The following is a 20,548-nucleotide window of genomic DNA, read 5'->3' on the forward strand; positions in this document are numbered from 1 at the left end:
GGTCCTCGGTAGTTCCATTGGCTCTTCTACCTTTGGGTAGCCATCCGGCTTCCAGTACTGTCAGCTGGTTCTCAGCAGTTCCTCAGCCTTCTTGTACCTTCTGCTACATTTCCAAGTTCAAGACCCTAAAGATGATGACCCTTAAGACCGAGAAGCAGAAGAACAAGAAGCTGCAGAACAAAAAGCAGAAGAACATTAAGCATAAGACTAAAAATCAGAGCAAAAGATATTATCTAAATTATAAGCAGAAGACTAAGCAGTGTATGGGGGTGAGTCCGTTCCTCCTCGTGGTGCCCCTGGAAAAAACCTGCTACTGCAGGCCAAACTGAACGCGGACAAATCCTGTTGTAAATCTTTTGTGACAGGCAGAAGGAAGGTGTAATCTTCAAACTTTTATAGATAACAACTACAGGAATGCCTGTCACAAATAATAATATGATTAAGAAGAAGAATATGAAGAAGATGAAGAATTAGAATATGAAGAAGAATAAGAGTTGAATAAGAAGAATATGAAGAATTAAAAAAAAAAAAATAATAGGAAGAAGGTGAAGAAGAAGATGAATAATGTGAAGAAGTAGTTAAGGAAAAAGATGCTGCTGCTGAGGATGATGAAGAAGAAAGTGTGGAAGAAGTAAAAAAAAGGTGAAGAGCATGGAAGTAGTGAAAAATAAATATCTGACAAAATATCAAAAATCTTAACATAGGCTATATCTTGGTAACTCCCAACGTCTTTAAAAAAAAACAATTCCTGCTATTTCATTTGATTGGGCAGAACCTCTATGCCTTTAATGTCTCCTCCACCTCCCCCAATACATCCTACATTATTCTTAGTTGTTTTCCTTCATGTGGAAATAACCTACAAGGAAAGAAAGGGTTTATTTTAATTCTGATATTTTTGTCCCATTGACTTGCATTGGTATCGGCGATATCTGATATTTTTTGGATATCGGCTGATCCAATCCGATACCGATATTTCCGAATATCAGAAGGTATCGCTCAACACTTCTAGTTACACATCTGTCCCAGGTAGCCTTTTTGTGCTTATGGCTGTATAGAAACAAAGGGAAAATTAGTCCAAATGTTTGAAAAAACAATATGGTCTTTTTAATTGTACAATTTGAATTTATAAATCACAATTTATTGATTATGTCCAAACCTCTGCTTTTTTAACCAAAATACCTGACGGGAAACATCGAGCACACTGGTATAAATAAATTCTTCACCTTCATGTTGCTAACATCTACATGATGACATGTATCAATGGATACAAATCTGTCTTTGTAACAAACACATTCACAGTTCAAAAATATTCTTTCAGAAAAAATATTCAGTGGCACTTTGTCAAAATCCAAGCTTTTATAAATTTACCCAAAAGTTTTCTTGTTAGGCTATGAATTATTTATTATTTTCTTGTAATATTAAAAAATAGAAGTAGAAATAACTCACTATATGATACATACGGTATATCCAAGTGGTGTGATATTTTATATAATAAAGAATGAAAATAGTCACTTTCAATAATAAAAATAAGTTCTATTTTTGTTTATTTTACAATATAGTTAATATTCTTATCTTCTTGAGCATCACTCTGAAGGGAAAATTCTTTTCCAAATTGCAGCATTTCAGTTGCTTTATTCTTCTGTTTATTTTTGTCATTCATGTCTTTGGGATCTTGAAGAAAATTGTATTAGCAATTTGAGCAGCCGCATTCCATGTGTCTGTCCAGTTCTTCCACAAAAGATGTGCCATCTGTGCAATGAAAGATATATTTCCGTCTCCTGCTTTTTAGTGGCACGCAGCATTGCTCATTTGTGCACTTCCCACTGCATACAACACGTGGCACTTTTTGGGTCGACATGCATTGATGTTTTCGAACAGTCTCACGAATAATCTCTCCATGGCAGCGGTTCTCTAAAAGTAAAATAGTTATTAGTTGTCTAAAAGTAACAACCCCTTTATACTGTAACAGAGGATATCATTGACAGCTTGGTGAAACATGGATTGAACTGCAGTATGTTTTAAAGTACTTTTCCAGACACAAGAATTATACATCTCTATACCTATTGTGAGCCAGCAAGGCCCCATTAATTTTATTTCAAATTTTGCGCTCCCCTGCACCCTGATGTAGCCACCACTGCAGTTTGTTATTGTTTGTGTTCTAGGCTTCCTGCCAGCTCTCCATCAGACTATCCAGACTACATTTACCATGATTCATTCCACCACAGACATCCCTAATTTCCACCGTCAATGCCTCCCAGCTACCTATTGCATATAGCTGACTTCTGAGCTCTGACTCTGCCTTTTTGAGACTACCATATAGTATAAACATGGAAAATCAAAGTGTGGACTACACGGACATGCCCAGTGTCGGACTGGCCCACCGGGAGTTTGGAGAATCCTCCGGTGGGCCCACCCCCAGAGGGCCCTCCCCCTCACCAGACTCCTACTCTGTCCTGTATTTTAGCGCATTATGATTGCATGCACCCAGCAGTGAGTGTTATTCCATACCTGGTGCCGGCCGCCTGCACTGCTCAGTAACATGTGATGTGAGGTGAGAGCTTTCTCATCACCTGCTGCGGCTTCTACTGATGTCTTGGCGCCGGCTCTCTCAGCTGCGCAGTGATGCTCATGAGATCAATAGAAGCGGCAGCAGCAGGTGATAGAAAGTTCTCACATCACATGTTACTGAGCAGTGCAGGCGGTAAGCACCGGGTATAGAATAACCCGCACAGCGCCAGGCACAGCACAGAGCCACAGGCTGTGAGACACTGCACACAGCGTCTAGAACGGAGTTAATTTTTTGAGGGCATGATGTCACTGGAAGGGGCGGGGCCTCCATCAGACCAGTGACCTGATAACAGGAAGCAGCGCTGTGCTGACTGAGGCTGCTGGAGCCCTGTGACTACTAGAGGACCGAGGGGGCTGCACTATGGAACTGTGTGAGGAGAGGAATGAGGGTCTGCACAATGGACCCTTGCACAGATAGGAATGAAGACCCAGGATTCAGTGTGAGTGGTCAGAGGATGAATTTATTTGATGTAACTTGAAAGGGGCTTTGTGTAGAAGGCGGGATGATGAGGGGGCTGTGTGGAGGAGGGATGATGAGGAGGCTGTGTGGAGGAGGAGGGGTGATGAGGGGGCTATGTGGAGGAGGGATGATGAGGGGGCTGTGTGGAGGAGGAGGGATGATGAGGGGGCTGTGTGGAGAAGGATGGATGATGAGGGGGCTGTGTGGAGAAGGAGGGATGATGAGGGGGCTGTGTGGAGAAGGAGGGATGATGAGGGGGCTGTGTGGAGAAGGAGGGATGATGAGGGGGCTGTGTGGAGGAGGGATGATGAGGGGGCTGTGTGGAGAAGGAGGGATGATGAGGGGGCTGTGTGGAGAAGGAGGGATGATGAGGGGGCTGTGTGGAGAAGGAGGGATGATGAGGGGGCTGTGTGGAGGAGGGATGATGAGGGGGCTGTGTGGAGAAGGAGGGATGATGAGGGGGCTGTGTGGAGAAGGAGAGATGATGAGGGGGCTGTGTGGAGAAGGAGGGATGATTAGGGGGCTGTGTGGAGAAGGAGGGATGATGAGGGGCTGTGTGGAGAAAGAGGGATGATGAGGGGGATGTGTGGAGAAGGAGGGATGATGAGGGGGTTGTGTGGAAAAGGAGGGATGATGAGCTTTGTGGAAAAAGATGTGATCCGGGGCTGTGTGGAGAAGAGGGGGGAGTGAGAAAAAGCCCATTGGTGAGTTCACCGCCTCTGCACTGCGGGACTTTCTCACTGCGCTAGTGGTGATCTCACCAAGGTCACCGCAGTTCAGGGGCCTGGCTGAGAACATAGCCTCAGTGACTTGCCATAACCTCGATGAGGTTAGCCGACGCCAGTGACCGGAGGTAAACTTTGTACCTCCGATCACAGCTGTGGGCTCGCATCATTTGACAGCATGTGAACATCAGCTGTCTGACTGGCGGTAATGATTTTACCACCGATCAGAAGCAGTGTTTGCTGCTCTGTCTTGCATCTGACAGAGTGGTAAACACTGGATGTATTGGCCCCCCATTCAAATGAATAGGGTCCAGGTACTGTTCTGGTACCCGAACTTGGACTCATTTTTAACTGTTCGGCCAGACCCAAACATCTAGGGGTCCGCTCATCTCTAATCCTGTGTCTAGTGTGTGACTGGTGTATGTATGGTGCGTGAGTGTGTCATGTGGCTAGCGTGTGACTGGTGTGTGTGTGTCACATGTATGTATCCTGTGTCTAGCGTGTGACTGGTGTGTATGTGTCGTGTCTATTGTGTGTATGTGGCACATGTCTAAATAATAAAATCTTTCTGTGCTTATAGAATATCATTGTTCTAGGTTTTACATAAAATTATCTGCTGCCGGTAAGGGTGCTTAACTAGATGGAAACTAAGGCTACTTTCACACTTCCATCTTCAAAATCTGCACAGGATCCATCAAGACGTTGAAATGACGGATCCTGTGCAGATTGTGGAAAACTTGTGCACTGGGCCCGTCTTTCTGACGGACCCATCGAGGCTATGTGCACCTGTTGTGTATGCGTCTTCGCAGCGGTTTTCCGCTGCGAAGACGCATACACAACACAAACCAGGTTAAAAAAAATAAATAAAAAAATCACAGTGTTCTCACCTACCGGCGTTCCCGCGGAGCGATGCTCTTGGTAGCTAGCATTCCTAGTAATACACTGCGAAATCTCGCGAGAAGTCGCAATGTATTACTAGGAATGCTTGCTGCCGGGAGCATTGGTGACGCTGCGCGGGAACGCCGGTCGGTGAGAATACTGCGATTTTTTATTTTTTTAAATTATTTTTAACATTATATCTTGTTACTATTGATGCTGCATTGGCAGCATCAATAGTAAAAAGAGAGAGAGAGCGAGCGAGAGAGAACAGGAGATTCTTCCACGCATGCTCTCTTTGAAAAGATGGGACCCATCGCTGGATTCCTGCTTTTCACAGTCAACGACGCAACCTGCGCCCATAGGCTTCCATTGTAGCCAGTGACGGGCAGCACAGGATGCGTCGCTGAGCGATTTACTGACGTGCAGAAAAAACGTTCCTCTGAACGTTTTCTCTGCCCGACGGACCGTTTTTTTTATGCAGGATCCAGTGAAAAAGGGAAGACTCTGCAGCTAGTTCCCCTTAAGCATGGTGGGCCCTTAGAATGATTTTCTCTGGTGGGCCCAAACTACTCCAGTCCGACGCTGGACATGCCTGCTCCCTGTCACCCTTCTCTACAGCCTCCTCTCAGTGCTTTTCTCGGTCCCTTTTTTCTTCCTCTGCAGCCATGCTTCAAGTTGAGTTCTCTACAGCAATTTCTATTCTCCTCCCCATCTAGCTGCCCATTCTCCCTTCAGCTTTGAAGCTTGCCCCCCTCCATAACCACTATAGCAGTTTGTGAATCTGAGCTGTGGACCAGATTTGGAATAGGGGCATTGTCTGCAATAGGCTGACTGCTCTGATGAGCGGATTCATGTTCCTGTTATTCTCTCCCTCTGTCCATCCCCGCGGCCCTGTAACATTATCAATTAGAGATCACTGCTCTGAGCGCTCTTGTTGGGGCTCGCCCCCCCGCATGCAGCACTCAGCCTGAATGTCAAGCTACATTCTGTTGAAAGCTTTGGACAGACTGTAGGAAGAAATGAGCAACTACCACATCTTAAAGCTCAGGACCAAGCCAGAACTTTCACAGCTAGTAAATTATGAAGTTTTTTATTTCTCCTAGCTAGGCATTACAATGGTTTAACAATCTGTATCCCCAGAAAACACCATTAGGCTTCTATTGCTCCCCAGTATTGGTTGCATGCCTTAGATGGAACCTCCAGTCTGACTGGTAAATTTTACACCAAATAGGGAATGGATAGATTTACCTGCCTTCATTCTCATTCATTGTTCTAATTTAGGTTCACTTTTTCCCCAACATGGCAATCTCACTTCTAATCTAACATTGCCTGATGCCGGAGCTCACATGATTCCAAGAATAGAGAAGTCACAGATTACCAGTGCACAGGGTTTATGGGATAATGTGAAAATGAGGGCAGCCATGTAGAGAGGAAAGAAGAGGGAACCCTAAAGCAGCAGGTCAGCTCATTTCCTCCATGGCAATACATTTTAGGGTCAGTCTTGGTTGCCTTTTAGCATATTATTCAGTAGCTCACCTTTGTCACAATACTCTCCAGTAAAGTTCGGTGCACATTCACAGTATGGCTCCCCATTCTCTGAGAAGCGGCATTGTCCATGAAAACACTTGAGATTCCGGCAGATGATTGAGGACTCATTCTTCTTGTCACAATACATACCAGTGTAGCCTTCTGAACACATGCATATGTAACTATTTGCAGTGCCAACACAAGATCCATGCACACACCTGAAACCCACAAAAAAATTATTTTGAAGATCACTGATCATTTATTTAATCCATATAACCTGTCAGATCCCCCATGCCCTCCAATACATCCGCATTCAGCTATTTGTCACATTATTTATGTCACATTATTTATGACAAGGGACTAAAAATTTCAGAGGGGTCAGGCTAACAGTGATTAATAGCATAGCATAGTACAGCTTGTTCGGATTTATAAAGTCAGCTGGATTTTTTTAATTCTAAGTACAATAAGTTAAGGAAAGGAGCTACACTGTGGGACCACATGAAATCATATCCATCTCATACTGAGCATACACTATTGTCATGAAGTTAGACACTGGTGTTATTTGCCCTCATTTGGATGGCACATAGTGAGGTGAGTAACTAGAGTCAGGGAACATCTTGACTAGGTGCACCTTGGTTCGGTGGGATGGCTCTTTTGATCAACAAATGTTAACTATGTTATTGTACATGTTACTCAGCAAACATTTCAGTGAGTTGCAGGTTGTATTGCAGCCAATATAGGTACCGTCACATTTAGCGACGCTGCAGCGATATAGACAACGATGCCGATCACTGCAGCGTCGCTGTTTAGGTCGCTGGGAGATGTCAAACACCGGCAACGCAGAACGATGCAGGAGCGATCCAGTGACGTACTTATCGTTCTCGCTGGTTGTTCGCTCCATGAAGAAACATTGCAGGCATCGTTGCTTTTGCTGTCAAACATGACGAATCACGCCGACCTGACGACCAAATAAAGTTCCAGACTTTCAGCAACGACCAGCGATGTCACAGCAGGATCCTGATCGCTGCTGCGTGTCAAACACAACGAGATCGCTATCCAGGACGCTGCAACGTCACGGATCGCTGTCGTTCTCGTTGTAAAGTTGCTCAGTGTGAAGGTACCTTAAGGGAAAGCGACTATATTGAAATCATCTGAAATAGGGCGTGAGGACCTAGCGTTCATGGTGTACATCAGCACTAGTGTTGAGCATTCCGATACCGCAAGTATCGGGTATCGGCCGATACTTGCGGCATCGGAATTCCGATACCGAGATCCGATACTTTTGTGGTATCGGGTATCGGTATCGGATACATAGAGATGTGTAAAATAAAGAATTAAAATAAAAAATATTGATATATTTACCTCTCCGGCGGCCCCTGGACTCAGCGCGGGTAACCGGCAGGCTTGTTCAAAATCAGCGCTTTTAGGACCTGAGAATCACGTCCCGGCTTCTGATTGGTCGCGGGCCACCCATGTGACCGCCACGCGACCAATCACAAGCCGCGACGTCACCGCAAGCTATTAGCGCGCTCATTTTTGAAAAATGAGCGCGTTAATGACTTTCAAAGACCTAGCGGCTTGTGATTGGTCGCGGCCACGCGACCAATCACAAGCCGCGACGTCACCGCAAGCTATTAACGCGCTCATTTTTAAAAATGAGCGCGTTAATGGCTTTCAAAGACGTAGCGGCTTGTGATTGGTCGCGTGGCCGCGACCAATCACAAGCCGCGACGTCACCGCAAGCTATTAACGCGCTCATTTTTAAAAATGAGCGCGTTAATGGCTTTCAAAGACGTAGCGGCTTGTGATTGGTCGCGTGGCCGCGACCAATCACAAGCCGCGACGTCACCGCAAGCTATTAACGCGCTCATTTTTAAAAATGAGCGCGTTAATGACTTTCAAAGACGTAGCGGCTTGTGATTGGTCGCGTGGCCACGACCAATCACAAGCCGCTACGTCTTTGAAAGTCATTAACGTGCTCATTTTTAAAAATGAGTGCGTTAATAACTTGCGGTGACGTCGCGGCTTGTGATTGGTCGCAGCCACGCGACCAATCACAAGCCGCTACGTCTTTAAAAGCCATTAACGCGCTCATTTTTAAAAATGAGCGCGTTAATAGCTTGCGGTGACGTCGCGGCTTGTGATTGGTCGCGTGGCGGTCACATGGGCGGCCCGCGACCAATCAGAAGCCGGGACGTGATTCTCAGGTCCTAAAAGCGCTGATTTTGAACAAAGAAGCCTGCCGGTTACCCGCGCTGAGTTCAGGGGCCGCCGGAGAGGTAAATATATCAATATTTTTTATTTTAATTCTTTATTTTACACATCCCTATGGATCCCAGGGCCTGAAGGAGAGTTTCCTCTCCTTCAGACCCTGGGAACCATGAGAATACCTTCCGATACTTGATGTCCCATTGACTTGTATTGGTATCGGATATCGGTATCGGCGATATCCGATATTTTTCGGGTATCGGCCGATACTATCCGATACTGATACTTTCAAGTATCGGACGGTATCGCTCAACACTAATCAGTACCAATAAAAACGTTAGAGGAAGGTGGAAGACAAGGACCTCGAAGGTAGTAAACCTATAAACTTCTCCTGCATCCTCACCATAAAATTCAGCATCAGAAAAATACAAAAGAATATTTAAACAATCCTAATGCATTTTGGAAACAAGTACTGTGGGCCGATGAGGATAACAGAACTCTTTGGCCATAATGATCAAAGTTAAGTGTGGAGAAAAGGGGTACAGAATTTCAGGAAAAGAACATCTCACAACCATGAAGCATGGGGGTGGATCAATCATGCTTTGGGGTTGTTTAGCAGCCAGTGGCATGGGGAATATTTCATGGGTGGCGTGAAGGATGGACGCAATGAAATTTCAACAAATTCTAGAGGCAAACATAACACCAACTGTAATAAAGCAGAAGCTGAAAAGAGGATGGCCAAGAAGCAACGAAGAGTGGTGGTGGTGGGAGACTCACTACTGAGAGGCACAGAAGCAGCCATCTGCAGACCGGACATAACTGCAAGAGAAGTATGCTGCCTTCCAGGTGCGATGATCAAGGATGTGACCGATAGGATACCAAAGCTCTTCAACTCCAAGGACGTCCACCCATTTCTTCTGATACATGTTGGCACCAATGACACGGCAAGGAAGGACCTACCGACAATCTGCAAAGACTTTGAAGAGTTGGGGAAGAAAGTAAAGGAACTGGATGCACAGGTAGTTTTTTCTTCTATCCTTCCAGTAGACGGGCATGGCACCAGGAGATGGAACAGGATCGTCGATGCAAACAACTGGCTAAGACGATGGTGCAGACAACAAGGATTCGGATTCCTGGACCACGGTGTGAATTACTTGTACGATGGACTCCTCGCCAGAGACGGACTACACCTCAACAAACCTGGGAAACACACATTCGCCAGAAGACTCGCTACACTCATCAGGAGGGCGTTAAACTAGAAGAAGAGGGGACGGGAAGAAAAACATTAGACTTGAACAAAGAAGATCCAGGAAAACATACTCAGAAGGGAGGTAAGAACATTTCTAAAACAATCCACAGCGAGGAGATTGGAACAAAACAAAATCCTCTAAACTGCATGCTTGCAAATGCCAGAAGCCTGACAAACAAGATGGAAGAACTAGAAGCAGAAATATCTACAGGTAACTTTGACATAGTGGGAATAACCGAGACATGGTTAGATGAAAGCTATGACTGGGCAGTTAACTTACAGGGTTACAGTCTGTTTAGAAAGGATCGTAAAAATCGGAGAGGAGGAGGGGTTTGTCTCTATGTAAAGTCTTGTCTAAAGTCCACTTTAAGGGAGGATATTAGCGAAGGAAATGAGGATGTCGAGTCCATATGGGTCGAAATTCATGGAGGGAAAAATGGTAACAAAATTCTCATTGGGGTCTGTTACAAACCCCCAAATATAACAGAAACCATGGAAAGTCTACTTCTAAAGCAGATAAATGAAGCTGCAACCCATAATGAGGTCCTGGTTATGGGGGACTTTAACTACCCGGATATTAACTGGGAAACAGAAACCTGTGAAACCCATAAAGGCAACAGGTTTCTGCTAATAACCAAGAAAAATTATCTTTCACAATTGGTGCAGAATCCAACCAGAGGAGCAGCACTTTTAGACCTAATACTATCTAATAGAACTGACAGAATAACAAATCTGCAGGTGGTCGGGCATCTAGGAAATAGCGACCACAATATTGTACAGTTTCACCTGTCTTTCACTAGGGGGACTTGTCAGGGAGTCACAAAAACACTGAACTTTAGGAAGGCAAAGTTTGACCAGCTTAGAGATGCCCTTAATCTGGTAGACTGGGACAATATCCTCAGAAATAAGAATACAGATAATAAATGGGAAATGTTTAAGAACATCCTAAATAGGCAGTATAAGCGGTTTATACCTTGTGGGAATAAAAGGACTAGAAATAGGAAAAACCCAATGTGGCTAAACAAAGAAGTAAGACAGGCAATTAACAGTAAAAAGAAAGCATTTGCACTACTAAAGCAGGATGGCACCATTGAAGCTCTAAAAAACTATAGGGAGAAAAATACTTTATCTAAAAAACTAATTAAAGCTGCCAAAAAGGAAACAGAGAAGCACATTGCTAAGGAGAGTAAAACTAATCCCAAACTGTTCTTCAACTATATCAATAGTAAAAGAATAAAAACTGAAAATGTAGGCCCCTTAAAAAATAGTGAGGAAAGAATGGTTGTAGATGACGAGGAAAAAGCTAACATATTAAACACCTTCTTCTCCACGGTATTCACGGTGGAAAATGAAATGCTAGGTGAAATCCCAAGAAACAATGAAAACCTTATATTAAGGGTCACCAATCTAACCCAAGAAGAGGTGCGAAACCGGCTAAATAAGATTAAAATAGATAAATCTCCGGGTCCGGATGGCATACACCCACGAGTACTAAGAGAACTAAGTAATGTAATAGATAAACCATTATTTCTTATTTTTAGGGACTCTATAGCGACAGGGTCTGTTCCGCAGGATTGGCGCATAGCAAATGTGGTGCCAATATTCAAAAAGGGCTCTAAAAGTGAACCTGGAAATTATAGGCCAGTAAGTCTAACCTCTATTGTTGGTAAAATATTTGAAGGGTTTCTGAGGGATGTTATTCTGGATTATCTCAATGAGAATAACTGTTTAACTCCATATCAGCATGGGTTTATGAGAAATCGCTCCTGTCAAACCAATCTAATCAGTTTTTATGAAGAGGTAAGCTATAGGCTGGACCACGGTGAGTCATTAGACGTGGTATATCTCGATTTTTCCAAAGCGTTTGATACCGTGCCGCACAAGAGGTTGGTACACAAAATGAGAATGCTTGGTCTGGGGGAAATTGTGTGTAAATGGGTTAGTAACTGGCTTAGTAATAGAAAGCAGAGGGTGGTTATAAATGGTATAGTCTCTAACTGGGTCGCTGTGACCAGTGGGGTACCGCAGGGGTCAGTATTGGGACCTGTTCTCTTCAACATATTCATTAATGATCTGGTAGAAGGTTTACACAGTAAAATATCGATATTTGCAGATGATACAAAACTATGTAAAGCAGTTAATACAAGAGAAGATAGTATTCTGCTACAGATGGATCTGGATAAGTTGGAAACTTGGGCTGAAAGGTGGCAGATGAGGTTTAACAATGATAAATGTAAGGTTATACACATGGGAAGAAGGAATCAATGTCACCATTACACACTGAATGGGAAACCACTGGGTAAATCTGACAGGGAGAAGGACTTGGGGATCCTAGTTAATGATAAACTTACCTGGAGCAGCCAGTGCCAGGCAGCAGCTGCCAAGGCAAACAGGATCATGGGGTGCATTAAAAGAGGTCTGGATACACATGATGAGAGCATTATACTGCCTCTGTACAAATCCCTAGTTAGACCGCACATGGAGTACTGTGTCCAGTTTTGGGCACCGGTGCTCAGGAAGGATATAATGGAACTAGAGAGAGTACAAAGGAGGGCAACAAAATTAATAAAGGGGATGGGAGAACTACAATACCCAGATAGATTAGCGAAATTAGGATTATTTAGTCTAGAAAAAAGACGACTGAGGGGCGATCTAATAACCATGTATAAGTATATAAGGGGACAATACAAATATCTCGCTGAGGATCTGTTTATACCAAGGAAGGTGACGGGCACAAGGGGGCATTCTTTGCGTCTGGAGGAGAGAAGGTCTTTCCACCAACATAGAAGAGGATTCTTTACTGTTAGGGCAGTGAGAATCTCGAATTGCTTGCCTGAGGAGGTGGTGATTGCGAACTCAGTCAAGGGGTTCAAGAGAGGCCTGGATGTCTTCCTGGAGCAGAACAATATTGTATCATACAATTAGGTTCTGTAGAAGGACGTAGATCTGGGGATTTATTATGATGGAATATAGGCTGAACTGGATGGACAAATGTCTTTTTTCGGCCTTACTAACTATGTTACTATGTTACTATGTTCTACAAATGGATAACTATCCTAAACACATGTCAAAATCCACAATAGACTACCTCAAAAGGTGCAAGCTGAAGGTTTACAATCCCCTCACAGTATCCTTATCTGAACATCATTGAAAATTTGTGGCTAGACCTCAAAATAGCAGTGAATGCAAGATTACTCAGGAATCTCACAGAACTGGAAAAGGTTTACAAACAAGAACTGAAAGACTTTTGTCTGGCTACAAAAAGCATTTATAAACGCTGATGCCTTCAATAGGGGGTGCTGCTGGGCTCTAACCATGCAGAGTGCCCAAACATTTGCATCACCCCATTTTCCTCTTCTAATTTTTAAAATGTATAACATGAAATTATATTTTTTTTATGCCTAAAAATGTCATCTTTAACTTTAACAGTAATTTTGACCAGGGTGCCCAAACTATTACATGCAACCGTAGTATAGGAGCTACAAGGGCATTAAGGTGAATTTCCAAAGGCTAAGAATTTATCTTAGTGCCATGATATGGGAAACTAAAAGTACACTAAACATAAATATCATGAATAGAACATGAGCCCAATTTTGTTCCCTATGGGAATAAACAATGTACTAATAGGAAGAAACCACTATTAATATAATAATAGAGCTGTAAAGGGTACAATAAATGACAAAAAGATAGTGTTTAGGATATTAAACACTGGTTTAATATGGATATTAGTCCATGGTATGCACTGACTTTACCCAGCTCTCCCTGGCTCCAGAATATCTCTGTATACTGCATTGATTTTCCATGGTATGCACTGACTTTACCCAGCTCTCCCTGGCTCCAGAATATCTCTGTATACTGCATTGATTTTCCATGGTATGCACTGACTTTACCCAGCTCTCCCTGGCTCCAGAATATCTCTGTATACTGCATTGATTTTCCATGGTATGCACTGACTTTACCCAGCTCTCCCTGGCTCCAGAATATCTCTGTATACTGCATTGATTTTCCATGGTATGCACTGACTTTACCCAGCTCTCCCTGGCTCCAGAATATCTCTGTATACTGCATTGATTTTCCATGGTATGCACTGACTTTACCCAGCTCTCCCTGGCTCCAGAATATCTCTGTATACTGCATTGATTTTCCATGACTGAATTCTAGAATGCATTTGGCTACTCATCACTACTACAATATTATCATCACCTGCACCATCTAATCGAGCTGTTCTCCTCTTCCCACAGGTATGCACTGACTTTACCCAGCTCTCCCTGGCTCCAGAATATCTCTGTATACTGCATTGATTTTCCATGGTATGCACTGACTTTACCCAGCTCTCCCTGGCTCCAGAATATCTCTGTATACTGCATTGATTTTCCATGGTATGCACTGACTTTACCCAGCTCTCCCTGGCTCAAGAATATCTCTGTATACTGCATTGATTTTCCATGGTATGCACTGACTTTACCCAGCTCTCCCTGGCTCCAGAATATCTCTGTATACTGCATTGATTTTCCATGGTATGCACTGACTTTACCCAGCTCTCCCTGGCTCCAGAATATCTCTGTATACTGCATTGATTTTCCATGGTATGCACTGACTTTACCCAGCTCTCCCTGGCTCCAGAATATCTCTGTATACTGCATTGATTTTCCATGGTATGCACTGACTTTACCCAGCTCTCCCTGGCTCCAGAATATCTCTGTATACTGCATTGATTTTCCATGGTATGCACTGACTTTACCCAGCTCTCCCTGGCTCCAGAATATCTCTGTATACTGCATTGATTTTCCATGGTATGCACTGACTTTACCCAGCTCTCCCTGGCTCCAGAATATCTCTGTATACTGCATTGATTTTCCATGGTATGCACTGACTTTACCCAGCTCTCCCTGGCTCCAGAATATCTCTGTATACTGCATTGATTTTCCATGGTATGCACTGACTTTACCCAGCTCTCCCTGGCTCCAGAATATCTCTGTATACTGCATTGATTTTCCATGGTATGCACTGACTTTACCCAGCTCTCCCTGGCTCCAGAATATCTCTGTATACTGCATTGATTTTCCATGGTATGCACTGACTTTACCCAGCTCTCCCTGGCTCCAGAATATCTCTGTATACTGCATTGATTTTCCATGGTATGCACTGACTTTACCCAGCTCTCCCTGGCTCCAGAATATCTCTGTATACTGCATTGATTTTCCATGGTATGCACTGACTTTACCCAGCTCTCCCTGGCTCCAGAATATCTCTGTATACTGCATTGATTTTCCATGGTATGCACTGACTTTACCCAGCTCTCCCTGGCTCCAGAATATCTCTGTATACTGCATTGATTTTCCATGGTATGCACTGACTTTACCCAGCTCTCCCTGGCTCCAGAATATCTCTGTATACTGCATTGATTTTCCATGGTATGCACTGACTTTACCCAGCTCTCCCTGGCTCCAGAATATCTCTGTATACTGCATTGATTTTCCATGGTATGCACTGACTTTACCCAGCTCTCCCTGGCTCCAGAATATCTCTGTATACTGCATTGATTTTCCATGGTATGCACTGACTTTACCCAGCTCTCCCTGGCTCCAGAATATCTCTGTATACTGCATTGATTTTCCATGGTATGCACTGACTTTACCCAGCTCTCCCTGGCTCCAGAATATCTCTGTATACTGCATTGATTTTCCATGGTATGCACTGACTTTACCCAGCTCTCCCTGGCTCCAGAATATCTCTGTATACTGCATTGATTTTCCATGGTATGCACTGACTTTACCGAGCTCTCCCTGGCTTCTGAATGTCTCTGTATATTGCACTGGCTTTTCTATGCTTCCCCTGGATCTGAGTGTCTTGGTGCAGCACATATAATCCTTTTAGTATGCTTTCTCACCTATGAGCTTGTTTCCACGACCTGTTTTCATGTATCCCATTGTGTGATCCTGGCATCTCTTTGAGTGGTCAGTCTTACCCCTCCCTCACTTTATGACCTTTGCTTAACTCTCTACATCTGGTCTCCCATACCCAGCCACCCCCTCATTCACACCTGATTGCCCTTAACTGGGGATATAGTCACATGCAGGAGTCTGCTATAGACTCAGTCTGCTGCAAATCATCTTTTAAATTACATCTTTTTAATTATGATTCTGAATTAGACTGAATTGGACTGGAATTGACTGGAAGGTAACAGAACAACAACCACTACAATGTTTCGGTTTCTATTCTCTTTCACCCCCATACTACTTTCCTTCTTACAATCTCCTGCAATCCCTCCTCCTAGTAAGGAACTAGTCATTTCTTCCTCCATACTCCCCAGCCATCTCACCTTCTCCTCAGAACTGTTCCTCCACATACAATCCTTTTTATCCAGACACACACGGCCACATCATGTCCTATCCTGCTCCCACCTTCTAATGATCTGTCTGTTACTCCTCATTGCTGGTGACATATCCCCAAATCCCGGCCCTCCCCAATTCATCCCCACACTCGTTTCTAACCCCCTGCCACGATCCTCCGCACGTTTTCCCAACCACGACAACCTCATACCCATTCATCCAGCCCCCACTCCCCAGCTCCCCCTACTTGGAGCACTATGGAACGCACGCTCCATCTGCAACAAACTGACATTTATCCATGACCTCTTCATCACCAACAAACTCTCCTTCCTCGGCCTCACTGAAACCTGGCTCACCCCCTCTGACTCGGCCTCTCCAGCTGCGCTCTCCTATGGCGGATTCCACCTCTCTCACACCCCTCGCCCCAGCAACAAACGCGGTGGAGGAGTTGGCTTGCTCCTGTCCGACACCTGCTCCTTTACTCCAATCCCGCTACCACCCTCCGCTACTCTTCCCTCGTTTGAGGTGCACTCTGTCCGCATCTATTCCCCCTCCAACCTCCAGCTGGCTGTCATCTACCGCCCCCCAGAACTAGCCATCTCCACCTTTCTCGACCACTTCACCACCTGGCTACTTCATTTCCTCTCTGTTGACATCCCCACTATCATCATGGGTGATTTCAATGTCCCCATTGACACTTTCACCTCAGCTACCTCTAAACTTTTATCACTGACTGCCTCCTTTGGCCTCACTCAATGGTCCTCTGAGGCCACTCACAAAGATGGCCACACGCTGGACCTCATCTTCACCCACCTCTGCTCCCTTACTAACCTCACTAACACACCCCTCCCCCTGTCTGACCACAACCTACTGACATTCTCGTCCCTCTCCTCTCCTAGTGTGCAACCCCCACTCCACAAACTCACTCACCCTCGCAGAAATCTCAAACATCTCAACTTACAATCACTCTCTGAGTCCCTTCTCCCTCTCACAGACATAGCCTCCCTTCATGACACAGATGCTGCTGCCACTTTTTATAACACCACAATAACAACAACACTCGATTCGGCCGCCCCACTCATGCATAGTAAAACTCGTACAATTAACAGGCAGCCCTGGCTGACCAGCCTGACCAAAGAATTGAGACGGGCTTCCAGGATTGCTGAGCGGAGATGGAAGCGATCCCACTCTGCCGACCACTTCACTGCATACAAGCAGTCCCTCACCAGCTTCAAGTCTGCGCTCACTGCCGCAAAACAAACTTACTTCTCATCCCTCATATCCTCCCTGTCCCACAACCCTAAACAGCTTTTCAACACTTTCAATTCTCTACTCCGTCCCCCCGCACCTCCTCCCTCCCCCCTCATTTCTGCTGATGACTTCGCCTCTTTCTTTAAACAGAAGATCGATACGATCAGAGAAAGCTTTGGCCCACAGCGCCCACTGCCCCTCTTAGCTGCTCAACCCTGCTCCTCCAAAACCAGCTTCTCCACCATGACCGAAGATCAGCTCTCCACCCTCCTGTCAAGATCACACCTCACCACCTGCACGCTTGACCCGCTCCCATCCCACCTCATCCCTAACCTTTCCACGGTCTTCATCCCAACCCTAACGCACCTCTTCAACCTCTCACTCACAACAGGTGTCTTTCCCTCATCCTTCAAGCATGCCAAGATCACACCCATCCTCAAAAAGCCCTCCCTCGACCCATCCTCTGTGTCTAGCTATCGCCCGATATCTCTTCTCCCTTATGCCTCCAAATTGCTGGAGCAACACGTCCATCTTGAACTGTCCTCCCACTTCTCCTCCTGCTCCCTCTTTGATCGGTTACAATCAGGCTTCCGTTCCCATCACTCAACTGAAACTGCCCTAACTAAAGTCACCAATGACCTACTAACTGCCAGGAGCAAGCGACACTACTCTGTCCTCCTTCTCCTGGACTTGTCTTCTGCCTTTGACACTGTAGACCACTCCCTTTTGCTACAAATCCTCTCATCCCTTGGCATCACAGACTTGGCCCTTTCCTGGATCTCGTCATATCTGACAGACCGAACATTCAGTGTCTCCCTCCCCCACACCACCTCCTCACTTCGCCCCTTGTCAGTCGGTGTTCCTCAAGGCTCTGTTCTAGGACCCCTACTCTTCTCCATCTACACTTTCGGCCTGGGACAGCTCATAGAATCCCACGGTATGCAGTACCATCTCTACGCTGACGACACGCAGATCTACCTCTCCGGACCTGACCTCTCCTCCTTGCTTACCAAAATCCCGCACTGTCTGTCTGCCATTTCAGCCTTCTTTTCTGCTCGCTTTCTACAACTGAACATGGACAAAACAGAATTCATCATCTTTCCCCCATCTCACTCTACCCCTCCACCAGACCTATTCATCAATGTCAATGGCTGCTCACTATCCCCAGTCCCACACGCCCGGTGCCTCGGGGTGATCCTCGACTCTGCCCTCTCTTTCAAGCCACATATCCAAGCCCTTGCCTCCTCCTGTCGTCTCAAACTCAAAAATATTTCCCGGATCCGTGCTTTCCTTGACCGCAACACTGCAAAAACGCTAGTGCATGCCCTTATCATCTCCCGCCTCGACTACTGCAACCTCCTACTCTCTGGACTCCCCTCTAGCACTCTGGCACCACTCCAATCCATCCTACACTCTGCTGCCCGACTAATCCACCTGTCCCCCCGCTATTCCCCAGCCTCTCCCCTGTGTCAAGCCCTTCACTGGCTTCCTATCGCCCAGAGTTCAAAACCCTCACACTGACATACAAAGCCATCCACAACCTGTCTCCTCCATACATCTGTGACATGGTCTCCCGGTACCTACCTACACGCGACCTCCGATCCTCCCAAGACCTCCTTCTCTACTCCCCTCTCATCTCTTCTTCCCATAACCGCATCCAAGACTTCTCCCGTGCTTCCCCCATACTCTGGAACTCTCTACCCCAACACATCAGACTTGCGCCTACCATAGAAACCTTCAAAAAGAACCTGAAGACTCATCTCTTCCGACAAGCCTACAGCCTGCAGTGATCCTCAACCTACTGAACAGCCGCACAGCCAGCTCTTCCCTCTCCTAGTGTATCCTCACCCACCCCCTGCAGACTGTGAGCCCTCGCGGGCAGGGTCCTCCCTCCTTATGTACTCGTGTGCCTTGTTATCTGCTCATGTTTAATGTATTTGTCTATATTTGCCCCGTATTCACATGTAAAGCGCCATGGAATAAATGGCGCTATAAAAATGTATAATAATAATAAAAAATAATAATATTAAAGCAAGAGGATAATGATGAGGCATTAATAATTATAGAAAACAATAAATTAGGTAAAAATCTAATCAAGGCAGCAAATATTGAGACTGAGAGACTCATTGCCTAAGATAGTAAAAAATAATCCAAAAACATTGTTGAACATAAACAGTAAGTATCTCCTGGATGGCAGGAATCTGCTCTCAAGATAGTATTTCTAGGTATGTTTTATAATAGTATGCGCTTTAATCCTCCTATGTTCTTTATTAACTTGCAATAATGAATCCAGAAAGGAAATACTTTGGATTGCTTCTGGGTTGCCTTTACCGTGAAGCCTAGATCCGCGCACTTACATGGAGGGGTGAGCTGGTTGTGTTATTTTTATACATCGGCCCTTCTCTGCCACGATTTGGTTAGTGTATAACAAGGCGAGTCATTAGTGTCAGGGGCCATCATGTGTTTTCGTCTTTTGCTCCCTTTCTTCTCAGTGCCATAACTTTTTTATTTTTCTAGCAATATGGCCATGTGATGGCTTATTTTTTGCGGGACGAGTTGTACTTTTGAACGACCCCATTGGTTTTACCATGTCATGTACTAGAAAATGGGAAAAAAAATTCAAGTGCAGTGAAATTGCAAAAAAAGTGGAATCCCACAGTTGTTTTTTGCTTGGCTTTTTTACTAGGTTCTCTAAATGCTAAAACTGACCTGCCATTACGATTCTCCAGGTAATTGCAACTTCATAGACACCAACCATGTCTAGGTTCTTTTTTATCCAAGTGGTGAAAAAAATTTCCAAACTATCAATATTGTATCATACAATTAGGTTCTGTAGAAGGACGTAGATCTGGGGATTTATTATGATGGAATATAGGCTGAACTGGATGGACAAATGTCTTTTTTCGGCCTTACTAACTATGTTACTATGTTAAAAAAAAAAATTGTACTATTTTCCGATACTTGTAGCGTCTCCATTTTTCATGATCTCGGGTGTTGAGTGAGGGCTTATCTTTTGCATGCCAAGCTGAAATTTTTTGTTATACCACTTTGGTGCAGATACGATCTTTTGATCGCCCATTATTGCATTTTAATGCAATGTCGCGGCGACCTAAAAAAAGGAATTTTGGCGTTTTGGCTCTTTTTCTTGCTACGCCGTTTAGCGATCAGGTTAATCCTTTTTTTTATTGATAGATTGGGCAATTCTGAACCCGGTGAAACTAAATATGTCTATGTTTGATTATTTTTGTTTTATTTTGAATGGGGCGAAAGGGGGATGACTTGAACTTTTATATATTCATTTTTTTAAATATTTTTAAAACCATTTTTTTTTAACTTTTGGCATGCTTCA

General features: G+C 44.6%; 1 protein-coding gene across 2 annotated transcripts in view; it reads right to left on the minus strand.

Moving 5' to 3' along the window:
- Nucleotides 1–1,079: 1,079 nt before the first annotated feature.
- The window catches only part of SLIT3 (slit guidance ligand 3), a 1,020,157-nt gene continuing 1,000,688 nt past the window's right edge, over nucleotides 1,080–20,548 (minus strand). For both annotated transcript variants that reach the window (XM_069763866.1, XM_069763867.1), the window contains 2 exons: nucleotides 6,169–6,377; nucleotides 1,080–1,911 (listed from right to left, as the gene is read on the minus strand). In XM_069763866.1, the coding sequence (XP_069619967.1) occupies nucleotides 1,688–1,911; nucleotides 6,169–6,377 (433 nt within the window). In that variant the 3' untranslated portion in view covers nucleotides 1,080–1,687. The remainder of the gene's footprint in view (nucleotides 1,912–6,168; nucleotides 6,378–20,548) is intronic.

This window comes from Ranitomeya imitator, chromosome 4 (genome assembly GCF_032444005.1).
Source record: "Ranitomeya imitator isolate aRanImi1 chromosome 4, aRanImi1.pri, whole genome shotgun sequence".
NCBI lineage: Eukaryota > Metazoa > Chordata > Amphibia > Anura > Dendrobatidae > Ranitomeya > Ranitomeya imitator.